A 13,275-nucleotide genomic window follows, 5' to 3' on the forward strand; every position below is an offset into this window, starting at 1 on the left:
TGAGTTTCACGATCGTGTACTGGTGCCCATGCCTGTGCTAGCGACTGTGCGCACAATACTTTCAAAGGAAGGGGAGAGAGGCCCTTCTTCAGCGGTGCGTGGGTAGTGTGCGATTCCTCTGCAGGGCAGACCCAGCCCATAGACAGGGGGCCCTGATTTAAAATTGGTGTATTTAGAGAGGTTCGAAGGAATCCCATAATAAGCTAGACAGTAGTGCGTTTCGTGAGGAAAAAAATGTTTCTTCCAGTATAAATAATAATAATAATAAATTGGTTCACAGGAAGGGAAAGGCGCAGTAACTGTCACACTTGCTCTGTGGACACCCGAACCGCGCCGTAAGGGAAGGGAGGAAGGTGGGAATGAAAGTGGACAGAGAGAAAGAGGAGCCATAGTGGAGGGCTACGGAGTAATTTCGACCACCTGGGGATCTTTAACGTGCGCTGACATCGCACAGCACACGACGCCTCTTCGTTTCGCCTCCATCGAAACGCAGCCGCCGAGGCCGGGATTCGATCCCGGGAACTCCGGCACAGTAGTCGGGCGTCTTACCACTGCGCCACCCCGGCGGGGCATTCCAGTATAAAGCAACAAGAAAATGGTAAAAAAAGAGAAGAAAAGGAGGGAAGAACATCCGACTCCTCACCACCAGCTTAATTCCCGCAATTATGCAATAGCGAACGCGGACTGGACACGATGTGTTGCTTACAAGAGCGCTCAAGTCTGACTATGCACTTGTCTCCCACTTTTTGCAATCCTTACAGGCAATCGATTCATAATCACTGCCACAGGTATAATGAAATAAAAAATGACGATGAAAGAAACTCGTAGCAAGCTTCAGGATGCGTGTTGCAGCTTAAAGAAAATAAAGCTATAAAAAAAGAAAAAAAGTGGACTTCTCCTTGCGTCGTTCGTTTACAGGCCAGTCGCCTCCCAGTTTCCTCCTCAGATAGAACTATAAGCGATCTTAACAAGAATGATATACTTCCTACGTACGCATTTAACTATCACAGGAACAAAAGTTTCAGTCAAGATAAGGATTTCAGCTAATGAAGGCCATCAGTTATGTTCAGCGTCTCTATTGCTTGTGTCTCTTTGTTACGTTCAATGTATTTCACGTGAAAACACACACATTCGAATTACCAAGACATAATAAACAACTTCGCACCTTCCGTTTAGAGGTTGTTGTCTATATAATTGACCTAATTATTCTGGTTTTCGGTTTAAAAGGAATAGCTTATGGGAAAATTCTAAGTTTGTTATCATCTCGTTGCCATCGTTCCTAGAATCAGACATGTCTTTTTTATTCCTGTAAGAGCGAACCGTGCTGTTCCTGCTGTATACGCAAGTACCTCAGCGCGTACCAGCCGGCACTAAATCACAGCCACGCCACGAGGCAAAGGAGCATGGACGGATGAAGAGGTATAGACAAAGCTGTATAAACGAAACAAGTGCGTTGTCTGCACAGAACTACCAACTCGAGTACATTTATCTCACTGCACTTCCAACGTGTCTTGACGCAATGCTTCAGGGAGTTTAGGATGCGCTCGGCCGGCATGGAAGGGCCAACAAAAAAGCAGAACAACTTGAGAAAGGAGAAATCCTGCCACAAAAAAATTAAAATAACAACGCAGAGCACTTTGCAAAAAAACAAAAAAAAAAAACAACATATTTACGCTCTAACAAGGCTCCATAGTAATTCCACAGTAATGTTCCATTTATATTTACGAGTTTTTGTAAAGAAACGAAGAGTGGTAAAAAAAGAACGCAGGTCTACCGGTGGAAAGGGATGCATGTATAAATGTGGAAAGTTGGCGAAGAAAACAGGAGGAGAAAAAGAGTGAAGTGAGGAAACAAACGTGAAAATACGGGCCCACGCTTCCAGTGCCACCTGGGCTGCCCAGATTAATCCTTTTGTTGGGGCCATTTAATTTCCGGTTTTGAAAGAAGATGCATGCGTAGTTCGTGTCATGCAGGCGGAGCGCCAGACTGTAAGGTGCCTTGAAGAGTCGGCAGGAGGTAAACAAATTGAGCGTTTAAAGAAATAATCCTTGGCGGTGTATTTCTTCGCCCTAATAAAGGAAGCGACATTAGTGGAGGGGAAGGCACGTCCATTTTGCAAAAGCGGTTGCGGGTATTTTGTTCGTGATAACACGGTGAGCGTGGGAGAAGGTTACTTTGGTTAGAAATCGCATAAAGAAGCTACTTGATTTTCTCTTTTTTTTTTCTTCACAATGTCTATATTTCTTGTGATACATTATGTTAATAGCAATTCCTTTAGCCAGAAAGCGCACATGAAAACTCTTGTTTGAATTGTTATATCTCTTTCTTATTTGCAGCTGTTGAATGTTGTGTTCAATATGCTATTTAGCATCCGCTCCATATGCTACCAGTATCGAATTTCTGCCCAGACGTGCTGCTTCTTCTGTCCTCTCGAAATAGTAATATTTCCCCAGTAATGTCGCAACTGTAACTCGCTTTGAGCATATCTTATTTTATCGCTGTAGACTATCACATGTGGCCCTTTTCTATGAACTTTCCATTAGAAACCCGAGTACTTTTGTTTATGTTGCTCGTATATCGCCACAGCCTGCAGCTTAACGCTGGGAAAAAATGAAAATTTTGGAACTTGCCAACAGTAAACTACTCGAGATGAACAAAGAATTTGATCAAAGCTTTCTTTTTTTATTTTTGTTCTACTGCGTGAAGATAACCATCGCAGTGTGAAATAAGTCTGCGTCATCAGCTTCACTGGACATCAAAGTTTCCCTTCTAGAACGTTTAAGGCACCACTTTACATTCGGTTGATCGACAAATACATGAAATTCCCTTTTCAAAGAAACAAACAGATAAAATTTGAAGCCAAAAGGGTAAAGAGAATACAAATAATTTAGCTAAGTACGAGAAGATGTTCTATGGACGCCAATATATCGATATGATGTGACTGCCTCGACTTTAGTGCTATTTAGATGATATACCTCAGTAGCAGATGAAATACACATATTTTGCATTTGAAGAGTTCAGTTGTTTTACTCATAATTTACACAATGCAAATATAGAAACAGAAAAAATTGAAGCCGGAAGGGTAAAGAGAATACAAATAATTTATCCAATCTCACACTACAAATTATTGTTCTTGATGTTCATAGTGGCTAGTTAAAATTGGTGAGTCGCAGCAAAATTCTCACATTTTTAAAGTGTACTGGAATATAAATGAGTACTTTCGAACCAATGTCTTAAGCCGCACTTTCAATAGTCGCAATAGGTACATCCTCTGTCTCAGTAAATTCCTCATCTTCATCAAATTTGATTCAAGTGAATAGAGATATCTCGCAATTACGCACGAGAGAAGAATAAACCGGGCTGCAAAACATGCACCTTGTCATTATGCGGAAATCAAGAACAAAAGCATAACTTCTGGGTACATTATTTACCGTTTTATATTTCCAAATAACAATGACCACATGAGTCAATAAAGCGACGGCTTTTTCTATAGTCTTTATTTGGCCAAAAGTAGCGCAGGTTATCCTGGCCGTTCTGCTATGTTTGAAAATACTGCAGAGCTTCTTAAACCAATACTCAAGTTGTCCGTGTCTTTGCACCGGCTAATTTCAGAAGCATCCGATAATAGGAAACTGCCTATCACTTTTCAAATGCCAATTACGCTTCATTTGTTCAACTTGCCAGGGTTGCATTTTCAGAAAAATTCTTAAGGTGATTGGATTGAAAAACTTTTATTTCGCTTTCAAACCACCTTAAGAATCTTTAAGCAAGAGCGACCCGCGAGGTGAACCACCTGCAAACAAAATGTTTTAAATTTACCGCCCTGTTTTCACGCCATGCAAAGACATGAGCAAGCTCCACCAAAGAGTTAGAACAGTTGGAACAGTCTTGTATGGCTGAAAGAAATTAAAATCTTAGCCTAGTAGCTGCAAACAAGAATTGTGGCTGCGCATTTGACCCTATATGTCTGTGCTCCTGTGAAGTAGTCATATCACAGAAACTTTATCTGCCTTCCCTTCGAGGAGCTACAGTTTTACGGCGTATACTCACCTACCTAAGGCCGTGCTCCTTCCAAACTGCGTATTAGTGCAGACATTGTGATGAAAATCGTCATGCTTAACGCACGATATAGCATAAGATTTAGTAGCATTGTGTTATGAAGTAATGAGGTATTCGTGACCTAAGAGCATTTCGAACATGCAGAGTATATTACCAACACTAGTGCAGTTATTACTAAGTAAGCACTTTTGGTCAAACTCGGCTCTTTGCTTCACGATAGCAGCGAAATATTTGTCTGGATTTATATATTAAGGCAGCTGGTGTCTAGAGCTGCTTATTATGGCATCAGCTTCGTTGACACTTTGATGCTCCTTAAAATGAATTGGTTTGGTTCATACAATTAACGTCCCAAAACGACTCTGTAGTTGAGCACTCCAAAAATTGCGATCACTTGGGGTCCTTTAACATGCGCTGCAACCACACAGCACACGGGCGCCTTGCTTTCTCCATCAAAAAGTGGCTGCCGCGGCCAAGATTTGATCCCGTATTTTTGGGCACAGCAGTCGAGCGCCCTAACCACTGCATGACCATGGCGGGCACATTCTGTAAAATGGAGAATAAAATACATAAAAAACTAATTACTTGGCTTTGCCGCTCTAGAACAGTGGCCTCTGACACCTTGAAAGAAGAATGTGAAAACGGCTGTGTTCAGGGCAGTTAGTGTGGACTCGGGCTTGTGTTCCTCTCTACGTGCCAAACGATAGAGTGAAACCGTATAGGCACCCACCCTCAACCTATCCTTTCATACGCCTTCGCTTATTTCTGCAGATGTCCTTGGTGTGGTGGTCACCGAGGTCCGCCTGTTATCGGACAGCAAGAAGACGCAGTACGTGCTGCAAGGGGAAGGGGCCACGCTGCTCTGTTTCTTCACGCTGTCGCCCAGAGAGGAACTGCGCCGTGTGCTGTGGTTCAAGGATGGCGCCGAAGTGTACGTGTGGCGCAAAGGGCGCCGGCCGCTGGCGCGAAATCTGTTCGACAAGCGCGTGGACCTGAGCAACCGGTCTCCATCCTTCATCACCATCCTCAGTGCCCACATGTCGATGCAGGGAAACTACACTTGCAGGGTGGAGACTGATACTGGTGCCTCCGAAAACGACTTCTTCCTGACGGTCATCGTCGGTGGGTGCAAACGTGTGACGTTGTAATGAAAATCCTTGGCACGCTGTGGTTATTCTGCCTTGCATAAGGAAAACCGCAGACTGCGAAAAGCTTTGTACTAAGGTACAAAAGTCCTCGGTAGACTATGGTACAACAACCTCCAGACAATCAAGCTGCCATCTACTAGAGATGCCGCAGAGCGTTTCGGAGTGAGAAAGACTCATGCAACCATTCTCGTTGGATTGAACCGAACAACAGTGAAAAGGGGACGGCAGAAAGTTGATCGTAAGGCACTCGTCAGCAACGCAATTGTGTACTGCCAAGAGGCCTTTTTAACGACACATGCAAGTTAAGAGTGGTTTCTGTATTTGGCGACAACTACCGGCGCTTGACGAAAAGTGCACAACCAGGGAAAGGGCAAATTACACATACCGTCTCATGTAGATATAAATGCAAATACATATATTTTTGTTTTATTATTTGCGTTGTGTATTTTTTTTATATATTTTAATTAAAACTTCGTTGTCTGCTTTTATTGTGCTCCGGCCACATTCATCTGCCCGTAAGTTGCCCTCCTGCGACTATACTTCTCGTCAGAATTTCTTTGCAAGCCACCAGCCAACTTCTTCAACTTCGTATACTTTTATTGCATTCTTCTCCTTCCTTGTCTCTCCCCTGTTTTTTCTCTGTATGTCTTTTCTGTATTATCCTTTTCTCATTTCTTTTCCCTCTTGCCATGAGGCAATATGCAGCTTACATTCCCATCATCATCATCATCATCATCATCATCATCATCATCATCATCATCATCATCATCATCATCATCATCATCATCATCATCATCATCATCACCATCACCACCATCATCAGCCTAACTATACCCACTGCACGGCGAAGGCCTCTCCCATACTTCTCCAATTAACCCGGTTCTGTGCTAGCTGTATATACTCATATACAAATTTATATTTTTCCTCTGCCGTTCCGCCCCCTTTTTGCCCCTATTGCATATGGTGTGATGGGTGTGGGGATAACTACAAAAACAAATTGTTTTAGCTACGATGTCTCTCAATTTATTCAGTATGTTGTAAAGGATGTCGCCATTAATCTCAATGCTTTTCAGCTAACTACCACTATGACTACAAATGTGTAAAGAGTTCTGTTATAGACGACGATTACATCTCGCCACGTGTCGACCAAATAGGCAACTAATCTAATACGAGGCAGATGCAGTAAAAAGGGACCTTTCCTCAAGACAGGTTCGTGGGAGTGGCTGGCCTAATAGAGCTGATGTGAGATGCAGTGAATTACACTGTGAGAATTACGGCATGGCAGACAAAGCTTTCGTACTGTGGTAGAACCTGTGGAATCATCACGCACTCATTTAAGTTTCCAGGGCTCGAAACGTGCGTGCCGCACACACGAGCGCAAACGACCCAAATAGATTTCAGAAGTATAGCAAAAAACCAAGCGATCCGTGACATACGGGCAGTACTAAGCTGCTCAACTTACCATTTTGAGACTGAGCGGTTTCGAATGCCAAATTTATACGGCATTTCTGGCACTTGTGGCCGGCCCCTTTTTCACTAGTTTTGGAATGGTATGCTCTTAATCTCTTGACATTTATCTAAAAATACTTTTAAAAGGAGCAGAAAGGTGCGTTGCATTTCGCATTTCAAAATGAACCAGTGTGAGCGCATTCCGATGCAGCGACAAGCGACGATGACGAGCTCTGCCGACGAGAGAAGGCCTTGGGCCCAGTCGCTTGGCTATTAATACGGTTCTATGTTTGGGACGCTTGAAACTGAGAGAGAAGTCACGATAGAACAATTCACAGCCCAGCTGACCTGGCACGAGCCTGCCATCGGTCCTCCCCTCTATTTGTGTTCAGCACTTCGATGCCCGTTAATCAAGCCTGCAACACCTTAGGCTTACAATAACACCAGAAAGCTGCTATGTAATGCAGGATTAGAAGCACGCTGCACGGCATGGCGGCACCCGGTCCAGGATAATGGGCGATCACGCGGTTGCGACAAGATCAGTGGCCGTTTAAGTGCTGAAAATAGCTTGCTCGAGAGCAGCTCGAAAACGTATACTGAATGCAAACACATTGAATGAATGAATGGAGGAATGAGCATCTCCCGCTGGCGCTTCTTATTTGCCTGTCTAGCTCGCAAGCGGACCCCCTAAGGGACGAAGCTAGAGACGTCGGTCATCTTTTTCATGCATTTTTGTCTCGGGCATAAACTTTTCGCTTTATTATATAAAGACAAAATGCTCACACTCTGTTTTAATTTTTTTACAGTGTTGTCAGAGAGGAGAAAACATTTCCGGCTAGCTTTTTCATGTGCCCATATATTTCGTCAAAATGTTATGCGCTCAGCCGGAGCCGAAAATGACCGCGATGCCGTACATACTTCTTTTCATTAGCATTCTCAGGCCGACTGAGCAGTTAAAATCTCTGCATAACTTCATATTTAAAGCTGCAACGATGGGTTGTAATAAAGTACAAACAACAGCAAATAAATTAATTTGTTGGTTTCATCTGCGTAAGTGTTTGGTATTATGTTTCCTCTTTCGGCGTTTCCCAAACATTATGGAAAACAAGATATGCATTTTTTAGGTATTCAGAGTTTCTAACAAGGTACCATTTTTGTCCGTATACTGCAGGCTCCTGCAAGGACGGCAGCTGGACTACTTTCTCTGACCGCGTGGCCTGCACGGAAACCGTAGAACTGGATTGCGGAGGCATGTTCCCCAAGCCGTCGCCAGCGTGCGGAGTTTACAATGAGGAAACTGGTGTCTACCTGAACACAGTGCCTTTCGATCGCGTCGATACGGCGGTAAACTCTACCTACGAGGTTCGACTCCAACGGGTATTCCAAGTGCGTGACTGGCTGTCTTACCGAAAACTGACGTTTCGCTGCCACGTCATCGTTCTGGGCACCGACTGGCGCTCCGGCATTTCCCATAAGCTGTTCGGAGGTTAGTGATGCGGTTTTGCAGTTGAATTAACCTAATTTATTTATGAAGGACGAACATGTCACGGTATAATTGTTTTCGCTTAGTCGGATGAGCATTTATACACGGTATCGCGCTATCACCTAGTGGCAGGATGATTACTTTAAACCATTGCAAGACCACATGTTGTATGCTGCAGGATTATTCTATTGTACGGTACGGTACGGCACGATACGGCATGGTGCGGCACTGTGCACATTGTAAAAAAAGCTGTAAATGCGGTACATTTCCACAGAAATGCCATTTATTTCAACAGAAAAAATGACGACAGCCCTCCTTTCTTATAACGGCAAGTTTAGGTCTACCATAATGCCACCAGCGAGTAAATGAGCCTTGTCATATTAGCGCCGCCGATTGACAAGTGACACGGTGACAAAACGTTTGGCGGAGAACATTTAAAAGATTGTATTCTCAAGTTTATATTGTATAAGGCGGCGGACAAAAGCGCTATCAGGCATTTAAATGCTATGACTTCTTCAGATAATGGGAGCACGGACATAATAGCCTCGTTTACAACATATTTTTCACATGTGAACAGGTATGTTGAAGTGTTTTACCGAAAAGAGTTAGTGAAAATTGACCTGTAACAGTGGACTTCACCACCCCTTATAATGCGCAAGCTTAATTTAGCAACGAGAAAATATCGTTGCGGAAACCAGAATTTTTGCCTTTATGCGCAGCCTGCTTAGAATACTGTTAACAGACATCATATATGCTCTTTTAGAAAGAAAAAGTAAAAGCTACGCTAGTGTCAAGGGTACCCTAGCAGCAAATGACTCGCCGCCGAGATCTGAAATCGGATGCGAAGGAGAGAAATGCCAGGTAGGGATATAAAACATTTCGACAATAAAATATGGCATCCTAGCGCAGGTGTAAGAGCTCAAAAACTCGTTAATGTCAACTGCGAAAGTTTACAGTTGGCCATTTCCTCGCCTATGCAGCTGCTGGATGCTCACCTGAGCCACCAGAAATCGTCAACGGCTACTACAACCTGAGTGGCGAAGACACATGCTGGCGCACACCGGCAGAGGGATCTCTGACGCGCTACCACTGCCTCGAAGGCTACGAACTTCGGGGACCTCGGGAACTGGTGTGCCGCAGCGGCTCCTGGGTGGCGCCGCCTTCTCTGGTCACCTCCTCGGGAGAACGACCGGCTACCCGAGCACCCAAAACCATCCGAAGCATTATTTGTGGTTAGTAAGTCTTTCGCACAAATTTATTATTATGAACAAAATGACGACCCTAAGGATCAACAAAGCGTTATGCGTACCTTCGCCTTTTCTATACTTTTCCTCGCTAACGCGTTCACAGGACCATTAACCATGAGCTGAGCAGTTCTATCAAACATGCGGGAATTTGGCTAAGTGGGTTCGTTGATATATTGCATTCAGTTAGATCACAGGCAACCATAATACTAGTGGCATTGGAAACTATGGCAAGTGGCGGTGTTATGCAAATAGGAGCCTAAAGAAGCCTTCCTTGCCGTATAGGACACGATAGATAAGCATTCGCAGCCAGGGTAACAGTAGATTGGTCAGTAAAAGAAATTTTTGTGATAAATTTCTCGTGGCCCGCTTGCGGCATACAGCGGGTGCTGGCAAACATTGCTCCGATCAGAGGCATCTTTTCATAAGTGTTTCTTGTAATGTTGTTTCTATAAACATTATATTTGTGTTTTCTTTTTGTCGTAACAATCTCTTCTCAAGGTGAACTTGATACCTAAAAGTCCGGGTCATTTGATCGTGAAAAGAACAATGTTCGCTATAAGTCATAATCAGCACCGCTCCTTTATCCATCTTATGCTACCTCTGAGGCACTGGATCCTGATGCTTGAAGCTGTCACGTTTAGCGCGTATTGAGAGGTTCAGATGTTTATCCCACTGACTAACGCGAATTCGACCGAGTCTTTTCAATCACGTCAAAGTGACGCCTTTTCTGCACGTGCTTAGTTTCAGGCGACCATGAATTGGGTAACAGACGGCCATGTCTGGAAAACAGGGCGTATGCGCAGGCAATGTGACATATTTGGAAGTAAGTTAGAAGTTGTGGAACAAAAATTATTGTGTGAGCGGGCCCTTTTACATGATGAAGAAGCCAGTTACTCTCGCACTTGTCACGACGTTAGAGTTGAATGGGGCAAAACCTAACATTCAATCTTGCGATAAATTATTTTTTCACGAGGTGCAAACTCCTTGCGGGTGATCCCCTGAACGCCAAAACAGCATTTGGCTTATACTCGACGTAGCTGGAAACTTGTCCCTCCTTTTTTGACCGCATTGAGCTGGGCGGCTTCCTATATGTGACGGCAGCTTTTTTGTTTCAGGATCGTAACCGTAAAATTATGATTCCTCATAGTAGAGAGAGAGTAGGAGTCATCTGGGACTTGTTTCAACCTCGCACAGAAAGGGACACAATAAAACTTCATTTCTTTGCGCTCGGCAGTCCTGGCACAAATTAATCAGAAATGACTCGCATGCTCAAAAGGTCCAACAAAATACATAAATGTCTCTGGTATAATTGCTCCGCAATATTCTAATCACAGTAACAATTCATCTGCTCTCTAGGGTTAGGCTATCGGTTTTGGTACTTACACTCATAATTACAGTAATTACAGTCGTCCGAACGTCAAAGTCGCGGCAAGTGTACGATCATCTTCAAAACTTTTATAGTACAAAGACGTCTTCCTTTGGCTCATGGCATAACCTTTGAATGCTCCTTGTAGCAAAGGACTAGTTTCTGCAGCAATTATGGCGCATTTCGAAGCAAAAATTGATGCAGATCTTTTTCTCTCAATGCGTATCTTTCTGTTGAAGCAGAAAGCACGAAACCACTTAATTATCACTTTGTAATATCACTCTAAGCGCAGCAACGCGCTCTCAATGCTGCACGGCTGGTGGTAGGCTGATATGCAGGCTGACGCTTGCCAGATCCAGCTGAGGTAAGAGGTACTACCCCCAGTTCATTCATACTGAATAAATTTTAAGAATGTTTTGGTAACTCCGCGTATATACAGCCCTTTGTTCGTATTCGCACCAATATTATTCAGATATGGCGCCGTGTGCCAGCAAAAAGAAGAAATATTTCTACAGTGCAGCTTCTAATATTACAAAGTGGAACAAATGCAATTTGAAAATGAAAATGAGCTAATTTTGCGCATATTCTTAGGATGCGCTTAAAGGTTTATAACACGAAATGGACGTTTGACTGCTCAGTCCAATAGATCTTACAGCGTTTTATTTAACTTAAAAGCTTTCTATAAAGTAGAAGAATTTGTGCAAGAATGTTTGAAAAGAAATTTGAAGTTTTCTCTGTTCTGGTTTCAGAAATGAACTGCCAAGCTGAAATGGGCTGTAGTCGCTTGCTCACTGCTATCATGTCAACGTTGCCCGCGCTGCTGTCTTTCTACTTGGTGCTCAGATCGACCTAGCGGCCTCCAGCAACTACGTCAACTTGCGGATTTGCAGAAGCCAACGTGGTACAAAACTAAGGTGAGAATCAACTAAGGTGTTATAGAATCAAGCTCTTCTGCTGTGAAGATAGTTGAAACGAAAATTGTGTCTCAAATGAACTATGTGAAAAGCGCGAGCGCTGGATGTTGCTGTAGGCTTCCGCGAAATCGATTAGACCATGGGGACATTAGACAGATGCTTTATAGACGATTATGGCTTGATTCTGAGCGAAGCTCATCAGCACGTGTTTTACCATTCTTCTTTATTTTTAGCTTCTGCAGTCAATATATATATATAAATATATTGTGGAAGAAGGCCAGGTCGAGACAGCAAGGCAAGGGATGCCGTGTCTGGTGTTTATTCCGATGCAAAACCGAGGCGCGTGCCACCGGTGGCGCCGCGGGATGATGGCGATGGTATGTACACGTGAAAGAAGATCCTTGGAAGGCTGACAATATATATATATATATATTCAGTCACATAAAAACAAAAACCTTTGAAATGTAACATATGGGAAACTGAGATGTTAATTAGAAACTGCAGAAGCTCATTTCTGCTGAAACACCTAGCTCTGTAATTATAGAAGCATATTAAAGCATGTCATGCTACTGAAATTCCCCTAATTTTCCGTACAGTTGCTCCTCAGGTATATAGCAAGTCCGTGTATTTTCTAACTAAAAATATAAATAAAATATTCATCAAGAAGATTTTTTGTCTATTTCGGGTTCTACTTTTCAGGGACCAGCCACCTGGCTATGACCACAAAGTTTTCATTTAGACCAACACGTGACTTGAGATTTGTATAGACTGGAAAGCTGCCTGCCTATCATTCATGTTTGCTGGCTGCAACAAGTCCACGTCGTGGCTCAGAGTATATTTAGGCCGAGCAAACGTGCTCCTCTGATGAGGTACGTTCAATTCCATCGTGCTGTTTCCAGGCGACACATTTGCCAATATTTATAACTTGAGCGTGAGGCGCAGTGCGGCATACACGGGTATAATATTACGACTCATAACTGTATGCGCTCTAAACAAGTGCAAAATCAATAAATTATACTCAGAAAAAAAAACGGTAATTGTTACCGTCTTATTCATTCTCCTTCTTCGCAAAGAAGTGATAATGACATCTCACATACTTCGACGTAGTACAGTATGACTCCTGAAAAAGCCAATAAACAACTAATAAACTAAAAAGAGCAGGGAAAGCCAGAACACTGGTAGCAATTAGACCACCAATCGCTCTCCCGCTAAGGGTTTCGACATAAGATGCACAGCCCCAGAAGTTAGGTGATTAAATTGATCCTGCACATTTTACTTCTCTACTTGTACGCCGAAGTGAGCAATGAAAGAAATGACGATCACACGCTTGGCAGACGTTCAACAAAGAAATAGGTCATACGATGTCGGCTCCCTTGATAGCATGTGCACTCCGTGTGCCGCTTCACGACTTTTCCCTGTATACATGTCTGCTACATCGTTTCTCCACCCACTAGTTTTGAAGATACGTTCTTGAATTCTAGTAACAATAACAGCGACTATTTACCAGACTAACCGAAATCTCCCGATGTCGGTGGTCTGCTTGACGTTACATTCTCTACGTGATGTCATGCGCGGGAATTGGGATGGATGTCCGGAATCGCGGGTTATCTAA

General features: G+C 43.3%; 1 protein-coding gene across 1 annotated transcript; it reads left to right on the forward strand.

Annotated features, from left to right (window-relative positions):
* Positions 1–1,967: 1,967 nt before the first annotated feature.
* On the forward strand, positions 1,968–11,602 carry LOC146185043 (uncharacterized). The gene is made up of 5 exons (XM_084605863.1): positions 1,968–2,016; positions 4,828–5,178; positions 7,825–8,139; positions 9,117–9,368; positions 11,499–11,602. Exons 1-5 carry the CDS (start codon positions 1,968–1,970, stop codon positions 11,600–11,602), a joined length of 1,071 nt encoding a protein of 356 aa, XP_084461989.1.
* The last annotated feature ends 1,673 nt before the right edge of the window (positions 11,603–13,275 follow it).

This window comes from Amblyomma maculatum, chromosome 6 (genome assembly GCF_055883805.1).
Source record: "Amblyomma maculatum isolate TAMU_Amacu chromosome 6, ASM5588380v1, whole genome shotgun sequence".
NCBI lineage: Eukaryota > Metazoa > Arthropoda > Arachnida > Ixodida > Ixodidae > Amblyomma > Amblyomma maculatum.